General features: G+C 35.8%; 1 protein-coding gene across 3 annotated transcripts in view; it reads right to left on the bottom strand.

Moving 5' to 3' along the window:
* Nucleotides 1-23,172, bottom strand: part of LOC107588840 (neuronal membrane glycoprotein M6-b-like) — a 70,323-nt gene that overhangs the window by 16,326 nt on the left and 30,825 nt on the right. For all 3 annotated transcript variants that reach the window (XM_016277074.1, XM_016277073.1, XM_016277075.1), the window contains exon 2: nucleotides 98-284. In XM_016277074.1, coding sequence (XP_016132560.1) covers nucleotides 98-284 — 187 coding nt within the window. The remainder of the gene's footprint in view (nucleotides 1-97; nucleotides 285-23,172) is intronic.

The following is a 23,172-nucleotide window of genomic DNA, read 5'->3' as shown; positions in this document are numbered from 1 at the left end:
TCATATTAGTGATCTAAATAAACAAACAACTATCATTGGGAAGTTAGTATTTATGGTATTTGGTGTATTTAATGGCTGTTTATACGAACACACTTACACATCAGTGAGAGTAGCATGGTCAGAGGTGACGCGAGAAAAGTGGTTTTCCACCATGGTCACAGTGCCCGTAAGTGCCACATGCCCACAGCCGCAGAACAGAGCAACACCCGAAAAGCACAAGATGGTGGCCACCAAAGAGGCGTAAGGGACACCGCCCAGACACTTGATGCAACACTCGAAGCAGCCTGTAGGGGGAGAAAGACAGACTTTGTGTTTGTCGTAATTCACTACAGCAACTTTGATATTTTTATGCTGTGCTAATTAATCACACATACATTTTGAATATTGTATTTGAACACTGAACATATTGAGTGTCAGACATATTATTCTTTAGAGTTATTAAGGCCACAAAGACAGATGATACTTCAGACTCCTACTTCAGACAGATAATGTTTTATCACTTTATCAACTCTGCCTTTGATGCCCCGAGAGGTGAGGTTCATGTATTTGGTGTCTTGACACCTCACTGCGACACAATCATGTCAGATGAAATCAGCTGGCCATCCATGACAAGCCATCTTCACACTCGCTTCATATGACACGTGGTGAGATGGATGTACTGTAGGATGAAGTGTTTAATTACAGCCACTAACAAATACATTTCTCTTTTTTGAATGTTCAATGATCAGGTTCACTGTTAACAATCATTATTTTACAAAACTGAATGGAAACTGGAAAACACCCATATGTAAATGCAATATATGACCTATATTGCTATATCAAGAGTGCTATTGCCATGACAGTGCCGATAGCCTAGTGGGCAGTGTGCCGACATATAACGATATTGTGTTGTTAGTGTCCCGAGTTCGAATCCCAGCTCAAGGACCTTTCCTGATCCCACCGCTCTCTTTCTCTCCGACTTTGCTTCCTGTCTACTCTACACTACCCTATGGCAAAAATAAAATCTTTTAAAAAAGTGATATTGTCATATATGTTTCCTATAAGGCCATATTTATATAAATAACATACTCAAACTCCCCATAGTAAAATTAGTATTATGTATATACAGGGCCTAAAATTAACACTCGCCAAGCGATCAGGTAAAAATCAGCGTTGGCGAGTCCATGTAACAGTGTCAGTCGCCAGTTGGCGGGTACAACTTTTACGAATTATAACAATGCAATCTAGTGGGAACAACAGCCCGTTTTTAAAGAGATTAGCTGTTTCTGACATAAGCGAATAAAATAATATTTTCCGAAAACCAGATCATCGTGATTAGCTGTTCTGTCATAAGCGACAAGAGTGAATCAAATAATAGGATACAAACGGACTGATAAGGTCAGAGCAGTGTGATGGCCAGCTTGTCCCTAGACACGGTTCTAATAACTTTTACCTGAGAAGATTTTGCTGCTTCATTTCGGAAGATTAACTTTTTCCATCTTTATGTGGCCTAATGGTTAGAGAGTCGGACTCATAACCCAAAGGTTGTGGGTTCGAGTCTCGTACCGGCAGGGATTGTAGGTGGGGGGAGTGAATGTACAATACCACGACTGAGGTGCCCTTGAGCAAGGCACCAAACCCCCAACTGCTCCCCGGGCGCCCCATAAATGGCTGCCCACTGCTCTGGGTGTGTGTTCACTGCTCTGTGTGTGCACTTTGGATGGGTAAATGCAGAGCACTAATTCCGAGTATGGGTCACCATACTTGGCCACATGTCATGTCACTTTAAAGTAAAACCTGCTGAAGTCTGTCATTGATGTATATCAAAGAAAAAGAGAAATCCTTGGACTGTTCTAGTCGCTGATTAACTTTTATAGCTTGAATAAAGATTAATATGTATAGTTTATGCATATATAATATAGTTTATGTGAAGATTGTTTTACAATCATTTAAATTAAAAGTTGTTATATATTTCAGAGCCTATTAAATGTTAAAAATAATGCCTTTCAATTATACTGTAATGTTGAATGGCTATAATTAATAGGTAAAATTGAGGGAAAATGCACCAGCAGGACAAATGAAAAATATTGTAAATATGTTTAGTTATTGTAGTAGTAATAACTGCCTGTTTTTGCAAAAAAGAGTTTCATGGCCGGTAAAAAATGTTTTTGGCCGGTAAATTTGATCATGTCACCGGCCATTGGGAGGTGTGGCAAAAAGTTAGTTTTAGGCCCTGTGTACATATATCAATAATATCTATATAATGATTTTTATATGCTATTATATGTAACATCCATATATAACAATAGTTCATTTATAAATGCAACTTTATTAAAACAACATATACAAAAATGAATGTTTATATATGTTTGTATTTTTTTTTAAAACATGTCTGTTAGATTAAACGGATAACTCTGTCCTTCAGTTGCCAGCAGTTCTCCCTCACCAAAGAATGCATGATGATGGGAAGAACACACAAGGCTGTGTTCAAAATCTACAAAGTTTATTGGACATAGACACAGTTCATTTTTCTTATTATGCATATTCACGTTATTATGCATATTCATCATTGAACAAAGATTTTCAAAATTGAACTTCTTTTCTAAGACTCCCTCAGACTCTCCCAAGGCCTGGAAAGCAGTTATATTTGAAACAACACAGCTCATATCATAAGTTATCTAGGTCAAAGAGGAAGTGCTGTGAAGAGATGGAGTTACAGAGTACAGAAATCAATGGAACACGATCAACCAGGGTCCACAACAATAACCTGCACCGGGGTCCGCACGGGGCCCTGACAATGTCTGCCTTTTATATTTATGGATGGATATACATGTACATGACATTAATGTTCAAAAATTTATTCATGTCCAAAAATGCATCACACATACAAAAACATACATATTTGTATGGGATATTGTTCCAATTTCTAATAGCTTTCATATATGTTTTTACTTCATATGGCAATATATTTCATACCTGAAAATTAAACATATGTACATATATTAATTAAATTTACATATGGGTACTAGTACTTTTACAATGCCGCTTTCTGAAAAAAAAGTCCTCAGTTAGAAAACGCAAAATTCTACATTTTAGAATGATACATTTGGAAACACGGGAAAATGTATTTCTGTTCTCACTCATGCACTTCCCTTTTAAAATGTGAACATCCTAATTTTATTCTTTGTCCATGCCTTCTGAAGAGTGAGAAATATTCTGTGTGCAGTGAAGTCACTGCTTATTCATTTTGTTCTCTGCCTATTTATCTTCTTCCAAAGACATTAAACAACACCAACTCCCCCACATGCATGAATAATGCATTATAGATAGACTGCAACTTATGATCTCTATGGTACACAGAAAAAGAGTGTTGAGTGTCTGCCTGAGGAACTACAATTTATTACCCATTAAAAAAAGCACTGTGGCAGTACCACGGTACAGTGATGGTATCAGATAATACTGTAAATACATGTATTTATTTGTATAGATTTTTTTACAATACATATAATACTATATGACTGTTTACCAGATTAATATACAATATTAGCATGGTAGATGTCAAAAAATTTTGTACATGTTTTGTAAGTGTACTATGTGTTTACAGCTCTTGTGTTGAAGCTTTTTGCATAATTTTACAGCATAATAGGACTCGTATGTAATCCAAGCAAGATGAATGTTTGCATGATTTAAGAGAACAAACTGCATGTAAGAAAACAGAAAAAAGTTTTATACCTTGCTTTGCCTTACTGTTACTGCTTTCAAACGGTATATACGTTAGGAGTTAATAGGGATTTTCTTCAGAAAGTCATGCTAATAGAAGAGTACACCAGCAGGGTAATTTCTAACATCAATGGGCCCTCTGACCCTCCTGTCACACACACTCACATTAGCGATGCTAATTAATTTTTACAGTGAGCAGAACTTCTCTGAATATTCAAAAGCATCTGTTCCACACTGTCACACTGTTACCTCTTACAACAGCTGCTGCTCAGTTCATAATAGACCATTTAAAGAGGTAAAATGGTTTCTCAACATGAAGAGGATGATTACAGCAGTTATCTGACAGCAATATGAAATTTAATTTAATGTGTGCTGTGATTGGTTAGATCAAGGGTGGTTGTAAAAGAACATATGGCTACTGCAGGTAAACTTGGGAATGAAACATGGCAGGTTAAGATAGGGGGGAAATGATTTGAGGTTATTTGACTATCTTTCCCAGGTTTATTCTTATAATGATGTCACTCATTTCACATGTGTGTTTACTTAATGTACAGCTGATTTTGTAATCAAGTAAAAAATAAAAGAAGATACTGAAACTTTGTATAGATTGATCTTTGTTTGTGTAATGTAAAATACATTTATTTTATAAATTAAATAAAAGTATTTAATTGTAATTCCACTAATTTGACATGACGTGACATATGGCATAACATTCATCACTATTATACCATTCAAACTATTGAATTACACATAAATGTTGCTTTTGATTATGTTTTCAATGTAATTTTTGTTCTCTGAAAATGCAGAAATTGTCCATCACTTTCTGTTTAATAGTATTGTCACATTTATACTATTTAAAGGAATACATTTTGTCAAAAGGAAGAAAACTACAATTTCTTAAAAGTACAACAATTATCTTTTCAAAATGAATAGAATAGAATAAAGATATAAAAAAAATCCTGACATTTTTAGGCATAAATGGCGCTGTTTCCTGAGAATGGGCTGTGTTACACATGCAAGTTTATTTGCATCAACCAGAGATCTGGACACGTGATATTCTTCAACCAACCACATTTATTATTATTCTCAATGCTCATGCAAACTCATTTCCATGAGTGAACTGCTTAATTGAACCAGTAGTGTTAGTCGTAGTTCAGGCAAACCTGAAGAACAGAGACAATAGAGAGAGAAGAGAAACATGCTGCTTGTGACACAGAGTTCTTATATAATGCTTGTTAAAAATAGCTTCAAACACACACACACACACACACACAAGGAGGAAAAAAGAAGAGCGTAAAATTGCACACTCTTGCGTGTGCCACTGGTGTTTCCATGGCAACCATGTGCAATTGGTCTCCTTAACACCTCATAATTGCAGCCGTGTGAATATCTTTGGGATATCTTACTGCTTTAGAAATTGGCTTCATAAAATAATGTGAGAAATGACTGGAGCATGATGTTGCTATTTGCTCTTGGGGAGATAGTAAGACATTGTGAAGTGACTTTTACACATGACCCTGTCTAACTGAAGAGACCTGAATTCAGGTTGTGTGCTCAATGAATAAATTCATTACTATGACTAAATTCAGAAGGATTCCAGTAAGAACATGTCCTAAAAATATTTTAACTGCCAAAAGTTCTCCTTTATCCCTCCAAAATAGTTTACATTATCTTTTGTTTTCCTTTTTTGTAAAGATGAAATAATCAGACTGAATTTCTGAATCACTGACCAATCTCAAATGTAACGTAAATTGTAATAAGTTATTGTATTCCGCTTTATTTGTTACTTTAAGTTTTTAGAGTGTTACAGTACACCCTAAAATATTATTTCTATAAAATTTACGTAAAAGGTAAACTAACATTCTAAAAAATTTATAAAATGAAATTGCTCATTTCGTTCCTCAGTAAAGTATTGTAAGACTTTAGCTTAGTGACCACTATTAACTAGCTGCTTATTAGCATGCACATCACTAACATATTGGCTGTTTATTAGTACTTATAAAGCCTTATTCTTATTCTACATGACCATCTATCCCTTAATCCTATCCCATACCTAAACAACTTTACTAACTATTAATAAGCAGCAAATTAGGAGTTTGAGGCAAAATACATAGTTAACAGTTAGTTAATAGTGAGCATTGGTCCGTCCCGAAACTAAAGTTTGACCCCCCCCCCACACACACACACACACACACACACAATTACTCTATAGCGATTTGTACATTGTCATCAAATGTAACTCAACTCAAACCAGGAAGCCCCGCAGAAATAAGTTGGTCCGAAAATCGGAAATGTTTTGTCATGGAGCTCTGAAAGAGGAGATGAAGCTCTGAGAGAAGCAGCTGTGCATCCGTGTTGCATAATAAATCTATCCAATTAATGTTAATGAGCTAATGAGGTTAAACCAGAGGTGCTGAGATGCTGCCTGACACTGTAGATTCACGCGGGGTTACAGTAAAGCTTAGTGGTGCTGACACAAAACTGAGTACAATTACAAATGAAGAGTTAGTGCACATTTTGAATTCAAAATGTATTGGGTTAAATTTCTCCCTCAGAGCGTCCTGGTGCCCGTTGAGGACCTCCAGTGGGCATCCGTGACAGTGCCTGAACCATTCTCCATTTATCAAGTGTTTAAGAGCATTAATGGGCCATAGACAGACAAAACAGGGTAGCTCTCTTTGCAGCCATAAAGGAAATCAATGAGCTATTCATTAGTGTTGAATTTAGAATGCAAAGTTTACACGGGTCATCTCTCTCCGTCTCTACACTCAACTGACAAAATACATTTTACAACTGCATACAGAACTCATAAAGTTTGGCACAATATTTTTTATTTTACTACTTCAACATGTCCACTGTACCAGAAGAGGATTTGAGGTCCCTTCATTAAACTGGAAGATCTGGTATGTTCTATGGAATGAGCTCCACATTAAAAAAATTGATACTTTTTGTTACAGCAAAATTTATAAATTTGTATAATTTATTTCTCATATTATATTTATGGTTTGGTTCAAACCTTACATTTTGAGATTATATTAATCAATAATATTTATTTTCCCAAAGACACACACATTCATAGAAAGCGAAACGATTATTTATTATACAGACCTACCATTCTTAATCAAAATATGTTCTTTAGACATAAGCCAAAATGTTACTTAATGTAGGTCAATATAATAAATGTATGCCTTTTTACAACTTAATTTCACCATAAACAAAAGCTAAATAAGCTATGAGACTATATAAAATTATAAAACTAAAAACATTTTGTTAGTCAATGTTTAATTTAGTTTACTTACTATAGGCTAAATAAAGACAACTACGGATGGCCTTAATGTTTATTGTTATACATTAAAAAAAACTATATTTCTATGATATTTCTATGATTTAACCCATATAAAGTGGCATATAAAGCCATATAAAGTCCTATAAAATTAACATAAATTAATGTGTTTAGGTTGATTCTGTGATATTAAAATCATATTTCTGACCTAAATAAAACCAGTTAATTTAGATGTTATAATTTTTTTTTTCAGTCTGTTCTGTATATCATAAAGCCAAAACACTATTTAAAAAATATTTTCTATAGTGGTGTTATTTGCTATTAGACAAACTGAACAAAACAGGTTTAAACTGATTTGACCAATGTCTTCCATCTATCAAACATTGCTGTCAGCAGTTTAAAAATGCCAAATACCAAGTTCAAAATCTTGTAAAACACAGAGACATCAGCCTCTTGGGACTAACAAGAAAACCAGCAAAGAGGCCCATTGAGGCTCTGACAGTTAACCGTTCCTGGTCCAGGATGATAGATCAAGTCAGCTTTAATCTTTATCCAACACTTTAATCCAACACTAAATGACCTAAAAGTGAGCACCAATGTTTATTTAGCATTTGGTAAATCGGGTCAGATTATGTGATGTCAGTGAATCAGTGCGTTTCGATGGAGAGCGAGAAAGGCATTCAGGAGTTTTATGAGTTGAACAGACCTAGATGGGTAATGGTTTGGAATTGCTTTCATCCACCCCCACCTCAGCGGCCACTGCCAGATGCAGCTGCTATAACTGTGATTTGTTATATGAATTTGTACATGTAGCTAGAAGGCAGCAACAGCTGTTAAAACTCAGAATGGCTCTACATGATGGTCCAATAATAAATCGATAAATTATTACAAAACGGCTTAGCTCTTTTTGAGCATGCAAATACATCAAACACATGAAATACTGCATTAGGGAAAATAACCCCTTTACGTTTTACACACTTTTTCCAAAATGCAAATGAGATTTATAATAAAAGATAAAGCTGCAAAATATTGATTCCAAATAAAAAAAAGGCCCTCTGCCCTGCAAAACATGTTTATGTAGGTGCAGACTTTCTAAAGGGCTTCTGAATGGCTGTTGCTCCTCTGTGAGATGTTCTTCAGTGGTAAGCGATCAGAGTGAGTGTTCCCCTCACAACCTCTTTTCACAACAGTACAGTAGATCCTCTGCCAGAGAGTTTAGCAAGGTTTTCTCAAATGAAACTGAGAGTGAGAGAAACGGAGAGATGGAAGACAGGAAAGAAAGAATGAACGCAGATTTTTTTGGCCCGGGGGCTGGTGAAAAGTGGTTGCCATGGCAGCGTTCTGCCCACGACCCAGTTGAGTGCACCCACATCTGACTGTCTCCGCAATGCTACGGTTTCTACATGCTTCCCACTCATTAACTAGCCTGGGGGAGAGTGTGTGTGTGTGCATGTGTAAACCTGACCTGAACTGTGATTACTCGAAGGACAGAGATATTGGTTTTGCAAGCTTTGGTCTATTATTAATCTTTACATTTATTGGAATAGTTCATTCAAAAAGTATTTTTTGTTCCAACCCTGATTTTCTTACATCTGCAAAATATTCAATGTTTTAACTGTTTTGTCCACATGATGAAAATCAGCAGAGTCTGATCATCTTTGTTTCAAAATAGAATTTTGCAACATTGACACTGTTATTGAATGGAATCGAAGCAACACTGAACTGAAAAAAATTACGCTACTGTCTGTAGAGCTGCTTCATAGTTGAAGTGAACTCACTGATGAACTTTACACAGTTATTGAACTGAACTCAATCAATACTGAGCTGAATAGTGACACTATTGTCTTCTGTAGTGCTGGTTTACAACAGAATTTGAATTTTGTCTCATTTGATGAAGTTTGCATCATTGATTCTGTTTATTACTGTGACGCTGCTTTGGAACAATCTGTATTGTATAAAGTGCTATAGAAATAAATGTGACTTGTCTAAAACTACAACCCCACCGACTTTCATTGTACACTGAACAAATGGTCACATCTAAATGAACTGGTTTTAAGTCAAATATATGGTTTAGTAGCGTAGGGTCAACTTAAATACATTCATTTATATAAAACGACTTTATATGGGTTAAATCATGAAGATATATCTCTAGCAATCATTGCAGGTCACCACTTTTTGCGTTTTATGGACAATATATATGTTTTTAAGTATAGTTTTTGTGTTCCACAGAAGAAAAAGAAACATACATAATCATAAAAAATCTAAATCACTGGAATGACATGAGGGAGAGGACATCACTTTCTCTGTATGACAGTCCTCACCAGGGTCACTCCCTCCCACTTCGTCTCCTCGTCTGCTAAATGTAGAATATATAAAAAGATTATATTTGTATTAATTAACCTACAAAGTCACACAGGTAGAGCCAATGCTTTGAACCGTTTTAAAGAGTGCTTTCCAAGATTCAATTGCACTTCAAACAGCATTAAAATCTTCCAGTTAAATGTAAATTTAATATTTAAGCTTTTGTGGGTAAGCCTTGACCTCCCAAGCATATTAATTAACAACAGATTGTGTGAAAAAAAAGTAAGGATTGGTGAATATTTAAATGGTCGTGTGCATATTTCTGCTATAGGCCATTCCTTTGTAGGAGTGGCATATTAATTTGTAGGCCAATTTTCTGTGCACTCTGAGAAGAATTCTCTCTCAAGTGAGAATAACACTGACACAATGTCAGTTTTGGTAGAGACGCAGCCGATCTGTTCAAGCTGTTGAAGCCCTGCCATTTTTCTCTGCCCTTATGGCTCATTATACATTTCTCTTTAATGTTTGCCACTGGCAAAATGTCCCATATTCGCCCTGTGCAAAGACTATATACTGTACGCCTGTATATTCACTCACATCACTAAAGAGCTTTAGACTGAATTATGCTTATTTATCTAACAAAAGACAAAAGAACTGATCTATCATTTTATAGCTTGAATAACATTGAGCTAGAGGTTACAAATATTGCCATTTACATTTAAATTAACTGGTTTTAAATAAAATATATTATGTAATATTACTGAATCAACCTAAATACATTAACCTATACCACTAAAACTACTTTATATTTGTTAAACCACATTAACAAAGTAACAACTGCAGGTTACAACTTTTTGCAGTGTAGTTCAAAAAAGTTGCATTTATGAGTTTTGAGCACATGAATGTCCAAAAAAAAGTCTTATTTAGGGAATTTAAGATGATACCCATGTTGTGATGTTAGAAGAGAAATGAATGATTTAGAAAGTAATTGTAACTTTCTGTGCTGTAATTCATTAATTTTAAGGTGCTATGTTCTAAAGAGCATCAACGACAGATGCAGACAAACAGAAACAGACATGTTCATTGGGTTTTTTAGGATCAGTGTGTTACCCTGTTGGTGTCTGTTACCGTTGGTCGGTGCATATTTTCGCCGATTGAACAATTTGAATCTGCGTATTTCGGGTGTTGGAATTTCTGAGAAGTGATGTACTATAAACTGGGGACCATCTGTGTTGGTCTGTGTCTGTTAGTGTGGTGTTAATTGGCCTGTGGACAACAAATGTTGTCTTGCAAAGACTTTACATGATGCCAGTTTTAGCTTGACATGCAAAACTGTCAGATATTATCCTTATATTGTAATCATTACGATCACAAGCTGTCATCATTGCTGTTAAAAAGTTCTAACCTGCAATTGTTACTTTAAAGAGATTTATACCTGATTTAATTAATAAAATGTAGTTTTGTTGTAGTTTTATTTTACAAATATAATACATCATGGACTGTTTGATTAAGATCTTTTTTCTAATTTGATTGCGTTACCAATATATTTTGTAAGTTTACCTGCTTTGTCTTTGTTTTCTTCCAAGCCTTTATACAACTTTCTTCCTATTCATTCACTGTGAGTTTTACAAACTTTGAAGTAACCACTGGTTTACTAAAATTGCAAATCAAGTTATGTTACAAATGTAATTATGTTGAATCAGAAATCTGAAATACACTTTCTGTAAAGCTGCATGCTTTGAAACAGTATGTAGTGTGAAAAGTGCTAAAAAAAAGCTGCAGTCCGTAAGTTTTGCCTCTTTGTCGCCATCTCTGTTTGAAAATCTGCAATTGCAGCTGTTTGCGGAATTATCTTCCTTGTGTGGGTTGTGCGTCGGCATGGCTCCAGCATGGAAGAATCTAATATTTTGAGGAGTATGTGTGGCAGTCAGTCACCGCACTGGTGTGGATATTTACTGTACTTCGCAATCACAGATTCTAGCCTACGTCTTGGAATATGACCCAAATAAGAATTTTCACCATATATTGTCATCTGAATAATTAAGTAACAAGTCTGCCACGTTTTTTCTGACCAATTGAGGAAAAAAGCATTACAATAAATAGCGTTACCAATAGTGATTTAGTCTAAAGATCGGTTAGCTCTTATCACATCAAACCGTACAAATAGGGCTGTGATGGTCGCCGTGACAACCGCATCACTGCGGTGGCAAGTTGTCTCCATAACCAGCGTTTCCTTTAGATTGGCAGGTTTGAGCGCAGGAAAATACAGTTTATTCTTCATTTAGCAAATTATTTTTGTGTTGGGCGATGGACCTTGTTGGGAAACCAAATACTACATCGCCGATCTGGAGCCATCTACATTCATGTCACCCATCCACATTTGTACAAGTGTCTTCAAGTTCCCATGATCGCAAACGCCTGGCTGGTCAGGTTTGGTGAGGCTTTCTCCAAACTGGCCAAATACAAACGAGACAGCGATAAATGGATGTTAACAAGAAATGTGGCAACAATTCCTATTTCAAAGAGAGCACGTGCAGACGAGGAGTTAATGCGCCCACTTGCTTGACGGAGGAACAGTGAACCGTGTCTACACCGGATGCGACACCGCAGCACAGAGTGTGTCTACACTGGACATTTGAACTCTGTGTTAGTACCTCATAAACAGGACGAGGCAGTTGAATGTCAGGGATTTGTCATGTCTTTTCGCGCCACATCCAGTGTAGCATCACTGATTATAATGAGTTCTATAGTATTTTGTCGTATTGCGCCGCGCCACTCACGTCGGGTAGACAGGGTGTATTTAACTTTCTTATTTAGGCTTCTTTCTTGTTTAACTGTACTATTTATTTGAAATGTATTTTAGTGTTTTGCAGGTGACACCGCAGCACAGAGTGTGTCTACACTGGACATTTGAACTCTGTGTTAGTACCTCATAAACAGGACGAGGCAGTTGACTGTCAGGGATTTGTCATGTCTTTTCGCGCCACATCCAGTGTAGCATCACTGATTATAATGAGTTCTATAGTATTTTGTCATATTGCGCCGCGCCACTCACATCGGGTAGACATGGTGTATTTAACTTTCTTATTTAGGCTTCTTTCTTGTTTAACTGTACTATTTATTTGAAATGTATTTTAGTGTTTTGCAGGTTGCGTGTTCACTGACGGAAGTGCTAAAATAAACACGCATGTTTGTTAATAGATGGCTGAGCCTCATTTATTATTTGTGTATCAAAATTAGGTAGAGCATTGCGTTAGCAGCGCAAAAGGTCAGATAGACGATAGTATAGTGTATCGACAATAGTCAGAGATATCGACGATAGCAGATGTCTTTGTCAACAGTCAAGACGATATTAGGCTCAATCTCCTATAAATGTATTCAATTATTATTATTAGGCGGCCTATTATAATTCGGCTATTATTATCAAATTGCCCCGCTATTTCACTTCAGCACCGCATTTCACACTCGTGCAAATGAGGATTAGAGCCTGTAGCCGGTGAAGGAGTCTCCAACCACAAACACAGACGTACATAGTCTGCTGATATAAGGTATTTCATTGCATTTTTACAAGTAGTCTGAATGGTCTATATATGTGCAATATTTTAACCGAGCCCTCACTAACTGAGTTTAATACCACAGTTATGTTAGAATGCATTTCATTCTTGTTTCTGTGGCGGTGCGTTGGGCTTGTCATGGGGCACACGGTGCTGAGCGCTGTATGACTGATGTATCCGTTCAATTTAGCTTTACTCCAAATATATGACTTTACCCGTTTTAAATACTTTTATATTTAGCATGTTCGTTTATGTCCAATATTTAGTGTTAAACTGTTGGTCTTTAAAATAAATCTACTTTTGATTTTCACCATTGACTGCAGACGTTTTAGACTGATAACTTTTGTGCTCTGGTGCGGCAAACTTGTCACAGGACGCGCGGTCCTAATAGCGATGTATGACTGTTGTATCCGAATATATATGAGATAACTGTTTTAAAAATATATTTTTTTATATTTAACATGTTAGTTTATCAGTATGTTTGAAAGTATATTATTTTAATTATTGGTGCTTTCATAGGCTCACTCTCTCGCGCACCCACGCGGTTTAAAACACCACATAGTTATGAAATAGCCTATGATAAGTACAGACATTCTCTCTCTTGCCACCACCCATGCACGCACGCACGATAATACCGTGTATCGGCAATCTCACGGGCAGGCGATATGACGATTAAAAAAAATTACCATATCACCCGACACTACTACGAACTACACTACCCATAATGCATTTCACTCAGGACTACGACAGCCGTAAATAGTGATCTTCAGCGTCTCCCGCAACACTGTCATTGATATGACTGCGATAAGCACGTGCTTCTGACGCTGCGTGCAGCTGAAATCAACCACACACTCATCACAATGAAAACATCGACCTTATAAGAACAACAAACGTGAACACTGGGATAATCACCGATGTATATAGCGAACCCCCGCTGAAATGCATACATAAGAATGCTTATTTAATTTAACCTGTTTCATGTCCATTACTATCGGCGTGTCCTCAGAGTCAGTGTATATATTTTCTTATATATATATATATATATATATATATATATATATATATATATAATTTTTATATATAAATTATATATATAGCCTATCAACACCGCACCACCAGCAGTAGCAATGGACCAACCATTACCACCACGGTGGTAAAAATCAACCACCGTCACAGCCCTATGTGCAAATTATTATTATTGTTATACGTTATTCTCAAATTATTAATGTTAACAACATCAGCATTGTGTGACTATGAGTATAGTTTGTATTAGCGTGTAGATTTAAAGAATGCTTATTTAATTTAACCTGTTTCATGTCCATTACTATCGGCGTGTCCTCAGAGTGATTACATAAGCTCTAAACTGCGTTTTGCTCCAGCTGTATAAACACAGATGCTAAATGCTGCTGCTAATATGCTTAATATTTCGTTCCTGCATTACAATGCAAACTGCTAACATGACACTTAGTTTAAATTGAATTGAGTACTTGCTATCAACACCGCACCACCAGCAGTAGCAATGGACCAACCATTACCACCACGGTGGTAAAAATCAACCACCGTCACAGCCCTATGTGCAAATTATTATTATTGTTATACGTTATTCTCAAATTATTAATGTTAACAACATCAGCATTGTGTGACTATGAGTATAGTTTGTATTAGCGTGTAGATTTAAATTTCTCTAATTGTCATACCATTCTAATTTCATATTACGAAATTCTTTTAACCCAAAAAGCTAATTATGCTCCCTTCAAACTGGTTGTCTTTAAAATACAAATCTTGTGTAATCCCAGGCTATCTGTAATCAGAAGCACATTTAAAATTGAAATATAATTTATTATTTCATAAACACGTAATCCTTTCTGCATTACAATTCGCCATCAAAATTATACATTTAATTATTCCAGCTGCTGTGAAAAAAGGCTATAAACGATCGGCCACATGCAGGATCCTCACATGCGATAGCCTAGTAGCCGGGACAAATCCTTTATGTTTACAGATGTGACGTAATGACGTGGCAGCATGCTCGAATTTCCCGTGAAAACGTACCCGTACCACTCAAATTAGAAAACATTATTATAAGCAAACCGTTATACCATTATAAGCTAAGCTAATCGGGCTAAAGTAAGGCGAAGGTTTTGAACACTGGCTGGTTATGTACTTGCTCAAATATTTATTTCGGATCATTTTTAACAAAAAAAGTTACGGACTGCAGCTTTAACGTAACTTAAATGTAAAGTTAATCTGTCATGTTTGACATGGACACGCATCCAACATGCGTGACATGTCATAATAACAAATGCATTTGGAAGTAGGAGCTTCCCAGGCACACAGCATTGAGTAACCAATGGAAATTCTGTTCCAATGGACAGACACCTTACGCAACATAGTCTAGGAATAGGTGAATTTGCATGGCTTCTGTCAAAAAATAAAAAATCTCTCACACATATTCACTCTTACCAACTTATTTTGTGGGATGCAGTTTAAATTAAGCTTTTTTGTGGCTGATCAGAGATCAGTTTAGCTATATCTTCTGATAGTTTAGTTAAGCAGTGTTTTTTGTAAGAAGCGTGTCGTTGATCAGTGTGGAGGAGGTGAGGTCTGAGTGCTGTGAGAGCCTGCTGAGAGACAGACAGCATTTAGTGTGAATAAATGGCCGTAATTAAGTAGACAGCTTTTAAAGTTGCCCCTCCTCTCAGCACCAACACTAGTTCTGCATGCGTTTTTGTGTGTATGTGTGGTAGCTGACTGTCCATTCACATTCACCAAGGATGCTTGAGAGGAAATTATTTGCCTTGACCTCACCCCTGCCCTTCTAACATACTCAAATGCTCATGTGCACATTTATAAACATTCACACAAAAACATACAACACATAGGCCTAGACAACACATGTATATGCTATTTTGTCCTTTACCTCAGACAAAATTAAAGACATCGACTCAATCTGAGCCCTTCACATTACTACACTGGAAAAAAATGGTAACCTAAAAATGGTAACACTTAAATTAATAAGTCAGAAATATTATTTAAAATCTCTGAATCTATCTCTTATTTATACCACAAAAATTAGTTTATGGTTAAATCATGTAGAACTATCTCTTTAAAGTAACAACTGCAAGTTTTCACAGTGTATGAATATATTGGCAAGCAACATACAATACAAGAAATATATAACAGCTTGTCTATTCCAGAGCAACATTAACTTGTGCTCACAACTGTTTACAGTATGTTCGGAACAGAGACCTTCTACTGATATAAGATATGTTTCACTATCAAAACCTGCAGAGGGTCAGAAAAAAATGCACTGTTCAGTAATATTTTATTTTACAGTTCATGTTACACACGTTACTATAATTATTTAAAATACTAATAACAAGAACTGTGTAATTACAAGCAGCCCCACCAATTACATGTAGTCAGTTAGAATCACCCCATTATTATGCATGTAAATACATGGCAACCTGTGACCTACTATTTTTTGTGATGAAATGTACTTGGAAATTACTTAAAATATAGGTTTGTACTGCTTAATTCAAATGCTTAATTCAAATAAGCTAATGCTATACTTTTTAAAATCATTTAACTACAGGTGCATCTCAATAAATTAGAATGTCGTGGAAAAGTTAATTTATTTCAGTAATTCAACTCAAATTGTGAAACTTGTGTATTAAATAAATTCAGTGCACACAGACTGAAGTAGTTTAAGTCTTTGGTTCTTTTAATTGTGATGATTTTGGCTCACATTTAACAAAAACCCACCAATTCACTATCTCAACAAATTAGAATACTTCATAAGACCAATACAAAAAAAATATTTTTAGTGAATTGTTGGCCTTCTGGAAAGTATATTCATTTACGGTACATGTACTCAATACTTGGTAGGGGCTCCTTTTGCTTTAATTACTGCCTCAATTCGGCATGGCATGGAGGTGATCAGTTTGTGGCACTGCTGAGGTGGTATGGAAACCCAGGTTTCTTTGACAGTGGCCTTCAGCTCATCTGCATTTTTTTGGTCTCTTGTTTCTCATTTTCCTCTTGACTCTTGATGCCTTGACCCCAGCCTCAGTCCATTCCTTGTGAAGTTCACTCAAATTCTTCAATCGATTTTGCTTGACAATCCTCATAAGGCTGCGGTTCTCTCGGTTGGTTGTGCATCTTTTTCTTTCACACTTTTTCCTTCGACTCAACTTTCTGTTAACATGCTTGGATACGAATTTATTTAATACACGAGTTTCACAATTTGAGTTGAATTACTGAAATAAATGAACTTTTCCACGACATTCTAATTTATTGAGATGCACCTGTACATGCAATTAATTTAAAATAGTAAAATGTTTATTTTATCTTTTTGCTTTGGGACTATATGCACATTTTTCATTGGCCATAACTGGGTGTACTGTCATAACTGGATGTAAGCATTCTTTTAAATAAAAAAATAAAAAAACTGTTTTTTTTCTTGTTGCATGGCAGATGGATTGTAATTGTATGGAATTTGTAACTGTATTTTTAAATCAGTTTAATCAATCAGTCAATAAATAAATAAATGCCTCTTCCCACCTTCACCAGGCTGAAAGACAGAACAGGTGGGACTCACATTGAAACACAGCAGGGATCATATCATGAGGAATCAAACTGTCCTTGATCTTTTAAGATAAAATATAGCAATAAGAGAACATGATGTACTATCAAACATACTGGAATTTTCATAACTCAAACTTCCAGAGCCAAAAAAGAGCATTTATTGAAACTAATCTGCAAAAAAATCACTTATTCTGAATTTGATCAACTTTTTACTTAAGCTCTTCAGCACCGATCATGTTTACATACTGATGCCTATTTGGTGCTAAAGGGATAGTTCACCAAAAAATGAAAATGCAGGAAATGCATCAGATAGTATGTGAGTACCCCATTTCTGTGCTTTCTCCCTCTTCCAGCCACCTCTTTAGATAACATGTCAACACCAAACTGAGTTCTCTTTCACGTCTTTTTACATTCATGTAAGGGATAATGTACATCCAGCCGGTTGTTATCGCAAAATAAAGCCCGATAGGCTTATCAGCAGCCCGACGCGAAGCGGGAATAATAGCACTGTTGTTTTACAACTGATTATTCAATTTCTGTACCTGAATACTACTGTTATAGGTTACCTACCTGAAAAACTTGAAGCACTGCTTATTTCATTTTTATCTTTGTTCTGTTGTATTTATTTGTTATTATTTGTAATTTGTTTTAGGGGAGTGCCATATCGTACCATCCACGATAATACTGGTATAAAATTTTACATGATAAAAAAAGTGTCATATCACGATATCAATGATATAGCGACCCAATGACATATGTATGGCGGATATTCTGTACGTTCCCTAGCGCGCACAACAACAACACCACAAACCCAATAGGTGTGTTCGACTTGAAGCAGCGCTGCGCAGACTGATCGGTGTATGACATCAAAGTATCGTAAGAGCGGTTCTAGAGCATATTCGAGCGCATACTCTTACCTTCAAAAATAGGCAAGGCGCATATCTTTAGCGAAGCGGCGCAGAGAGTCGCTTCTGGGATGCTTTTGAAACGTGCCGCGGCTCCGCTGGTGTAAACACAAGCATTGACTAGAGTGGCCGCGTCGGAGCCGTAAGACAATCCTAAGGTTGGAAAGCAGACGCGTGCAGTGTAAATAAGGCGTAAGTCACTCTCGCTGTATTTTGACGTCATACACCGATCGGTCTGCTTCAAGTCGAATACACAGCTGCTGCTGCCACCTCATGACAATAGATTTACACTTCAAATTAGGTAGTCTGTCATCGATGACAGTCGCTCATTGGAAAAGGATGGAAAATGCCCTTAATTTTGTTTGCACTAATAAATGCTGCTGCTGCCTAATCACCAATAAAACATTGTTCCATGTTTTTTTTTCTATATCGCCATAAATATCGTTATCGCAAATATTCTTGAAATATCATGATATAATTTTGAGGCTATATCGCCCACCCCTAATTTATTTATTATTTGTGTAATTTTGTTCTTATTTCATTCCCAAGTGTTTTCTCTTTGATGTTTAACCTTTCTATTGGTTAGGCTAGAAGTTTTTGCTGTGGTATCAAAATTATAGAATTGAGAATTGTGAAATTTCACTTCTATCTAAAAAAAGGGTTCATAAAACAAGTGAAATACTACACAACTACTTCAGATATGTGGTCAAACAGAACATTGCATTTATGAATGTAAAGTGTGTGTGTAAAGAAATATTTGGTCAAAATTGTGATTAAAATCAAAATCGAAATATTGATCAAAAAATGGTGAAATATTTTTTGTCCTCATCACACAGCCCTAATAGATACCATTATTCCTAAACATCAAAGGAACTAACTATATAAAAGTGGTAACCAATTTTTACTGTAATTAGAGATATTTCTACATATTTTAACTCATATAAAGTAGTTTAAAGGCCAGATGTACTAAACAGGACAGGTTAGGGTTAGGGTATTATTTAATTAATGTATTTAGGTTGGTTAAGTGATTTTTGGCTTAAAACCTGTTCATTTAGATGTTACAATTTATTTCAGTGCATAAGAATAACATAATCATCGAACTGTCTACTGGCTGATATAGCACCTGCTGCACAGTATCTTTCTGAAGGATCCTAATAGGAAAGAGTAGTAGCACACATTTTGGTGTTGTTTTGTCATCCTGTCATTAAAAAATAGAATGTGACTATTTTAAGCACAAATAAATTGCAAACAATTTAATAAAAACAATAAACATAATAACACATAAAAACAATAAAAATGTTTTTTTAAAACTGTTGTTTCCATATGTGAAAGCCTTCATTATATGCAGAATAATAAATCTTTATTTCACAGAAAAAATGGTAACCAAAAAATAATAACATCTAAATTAACTAGAAATATCTATTTAAAGTGCACAACTGCAGGTTACCACTTTTGCAGTCGGTCATTGTGGCTAAAACTGGACAAAAGCTTAAGGTATAAATTATAAATAAGGCATCACTATGAATACATATGTTTTTTCTCTCTGATCAGAGAATAGCAGATTGCACACCAGTGGGCTGAATGGAGAGGATCCATATACAGGAGGATGAATGGCATCATGCAGGAACAGGACATGTTGTGCCAACCTGCCTGTTATTGCAGCTTATACCTATACACACCACAAATTTACACAAGTACAGGCCAATATTCATACACAGGTACAAGTAAACACACAAAAACTTGAATGCACAAGCACACTTATGGAAGCACTCGCCCACACTCTCTTACACATACAAAAGTGGCTAAACAGCCATGTGAGTTTGCGGCAGCAGATGGAGGCTGTCAGCATGACCTGGGTGAGCTGTTCCAAATGAAAGGCACATGAGGTTGTCATGTGATTGTCTCTGTGATTACTCTCACATGCTCACAGTACTTGGCAGCCTTGAGGAAAGGCCAGGCTATGCATATCAGCATTTGGGACTGAGAACCGTATTAGGTGTTGGTCACAAATTGTCCTGTTCATTCAACAGCACAGGAGCATCAAGCCCCTTTCTATAGCTCTGAATACCGCATGCAACCACAGTGACAGTGATTAAAGTATTATCAAAGAAAGATACAGATTTACATAAAACCGAAGCATTAAAATTGATGTTATTTAATAAATGGGTTCAATCCGGGTGCAAACCCAAAACAGCTCTGAATGGTCTGAATTTAAAGTCTGACAGCATGTAGAATACATAAATAATGGTATAAGCTCAGGTCAGAGACAGAGGCTGAATCTGAAGCCTTCAAATATGTGTAACCATAAAGGCTGCTGTGTAATTTGCCCCCTGACTAAGCATTTAAAGAATTTAGGGGAAGCATTTATAATCCTGTGAATGCACTTAAAGGTGTGTATAGACTACAGGCAAACACACACAGCCCTCAGCCACACTGAAAAACGGTAACCTAAAAATGGTAACAACTATGTTAACTGGTTTTATTTAAGTCAAAACCTATTACTTAACATCACTGAATTAACCTAAATACATTAATTTATATCAGTAATCAAATCAGAAATCTCTCTTTAAAGTAACAATTGCAGGTTACCAGTTTTTATTATAGTGCAGAAGAGAGATGTTAAAAACACTGACAATAAACATGCAAAGAAAATATATACTGATCGATCAGTATGTGAACAAGCACTAACTATCAAATATAAATAATCTTAAATATCATTTATTTGACCTGTGAAAAGGTATTTGCTGCTTGGTTTACACAATTACTTATCAATGCCATTTGTATCTATTAGTACACTGTAAAAAATAAATAAATTTAAATAAATCTGACATTTACAGTAAAATACCGGCAGCTGTGGCTGCCAGAACTTTACCGTAAAAAATATGGTAGCAACATATTAGGTTTTACAGTCTGAATTTAAATTTAAAGTAAAAAATAAAAAAACATATTTCAGTAGCTGACAATGTTAATTTACTATCCTATTGAACTTCATCATTGAACATCAAATGTGAAGTGTCATGCAGGGACTTCTGGGAATGTCAATTTACATTTTTTTCCCACTGTAAATTACATTATGACTTGTTCTTTTTCACTTCCAAAAACTTCCAAAATATTACTGTAAAATTACATTAACTGTAATTACAGTTATTCACCGTATACTGTAGGAAAACTTACTGTTAACCAATTAACAGGTTTTTACTGTAACATTTTTACTGTTAAAATCACGCTCAATGGAAGTCTATAGGAAGACTTAATAGGTTTTTAGAAAATTACTCGAAAGTAATCTGTAGTGAATTATTTTGAGTAACCTCCCCCACACTGCTATATTGAACACTAAAACCAAATAAATGTGCCAAGAAAATAAATACTGAGAACACAAATCTGAGAAAAATGCCTACATGTCTGTGCATCAATTCTTTCATCTTTACTACAGAGAGGTTATCTAAGCTGTGCAAGTTTAAATGTATCCTGACATGGTCCAATCATGGTCATCATTCTGAACATCCACAAGTGTACCTTAAAGTCAACAGTGGCAATATTGGTCTAAAGCTAAAAGCAGACCACAAAAAGTATTTTCCATTATTGTACAGAAGACAAAAAAATAATAATAATAATGAACCGTTATTTCCTGTGAGCCAATTCATTATTGCTACCCATCCTACATATTTCCTGATTGCAAAATCTCATGAATTTTAAGGTGATGAGAGATCATTTCCTTTTTAATTTTTATCTTTCCCACCTTCAGTATTACTGCATATCCCTCCCCTTTCATGCCCCAATAATGATGTAATCCTTTTGATGTGGAAAGTGCAGGAGTTATGTAAAAAGAGAAGCATGTGCATGCCGCCTCTTCTGTGCTCCTTCCTTTCTGTGCATGTGAGAGAATAAAAAGAGTGACAAGGAGAGAAAGACTCTATACTCTATCAGTTCTCCCATCACTGGCGTGGGAAGCATAAACAAGTACCCCAGCAAGCTATTAATCAAGAGCAATTGTATGGCACATCAGAAAGATTAGAAAGTACAATGAATTGGTAAAATGGTAATTAATACTCAGAAAGATTTGAAGGGCCATGAACAAGGTGTACAAAATAACGAATGATGGAAAAAATGCTGTATTAACAAAAAGACAAGCATATAAGCCTACAGCAAATGAAGCTTTGAAACACTTGTTTATCTGGTCCCTGAACAATTTTTGTAACCATCCAGTCTATTTTGCTCTTCAGAATTATCCAGCAATCATGAAATACAGTATGTATCAGTATGTTCTACTGTCTTATTTATTTCACAGAAATTGAAAGAACTGTTGCAGGGTGCAACTGTAATGCCAGGTATTTCTGTGTTTATAAATTATGAAACAAGCTCATTTTAAGGCATTAAAGTCAACATAAAAATGTAAACTGACTTCACTTCCATACACATTTCTGAGTAAAATGGCTTGTAGTGTTGGGTCGTTCTTGAACGATTCATTCATTTTGAACGAATCTTTAATGTGACTCGGGAAGAACGAGTCGTCTCGGGGAGTAATTCGTTCAGTCACGCATGCGCAACATCCTATAGGTTCTATACTGGAATTAGTCAAGTAGTTCACCTGGTTCGAGTCTTCGTTTTTTTCCCAGTCGTTCGTTCATCACGTGACAGCCCCATAAGCCCAAACCCGAAGACTTATCAGATAAGAGGTGAGGTGAGCTAATCATAGACTGAAGACCCAGGTAAACAATGAATTAATCTTTTCTGTTTCTTATAGCAGTTTTGTATGGTTTGTAGTGTGATCAACGTTTGCGTAAGTAGTAGACGTGTTAGGGAAGTAACACGTAACATTTAAATTATATTTTGCTAAAATGAA

This window comes from Sinocyclocheilus grahami, unplaced genomic scaffold (genome assembly GCF_001515645.1).
Source record: "Sinocyclocheilus grahami isolate Dianchi unplaced genomic scaffold, SAMN03320097.WGS_v1.1 scaffold108.1, whole genome shotgun sequence".
In the NCBI taxonomy this organism is placed as follows: domain Eukaryota; kingdom Metazoa; phylum Chordata; class Actinopteri; order Cypriniformes; family Cyprinidae; genus Sinocyclocheilus; species Sinocyclocheilus grahami.
The sequence above is the reverse complement of the archived record's forward strand: the minus strand, read 5'-3'. Positions and strand labels throughout refer to the sequence as shown.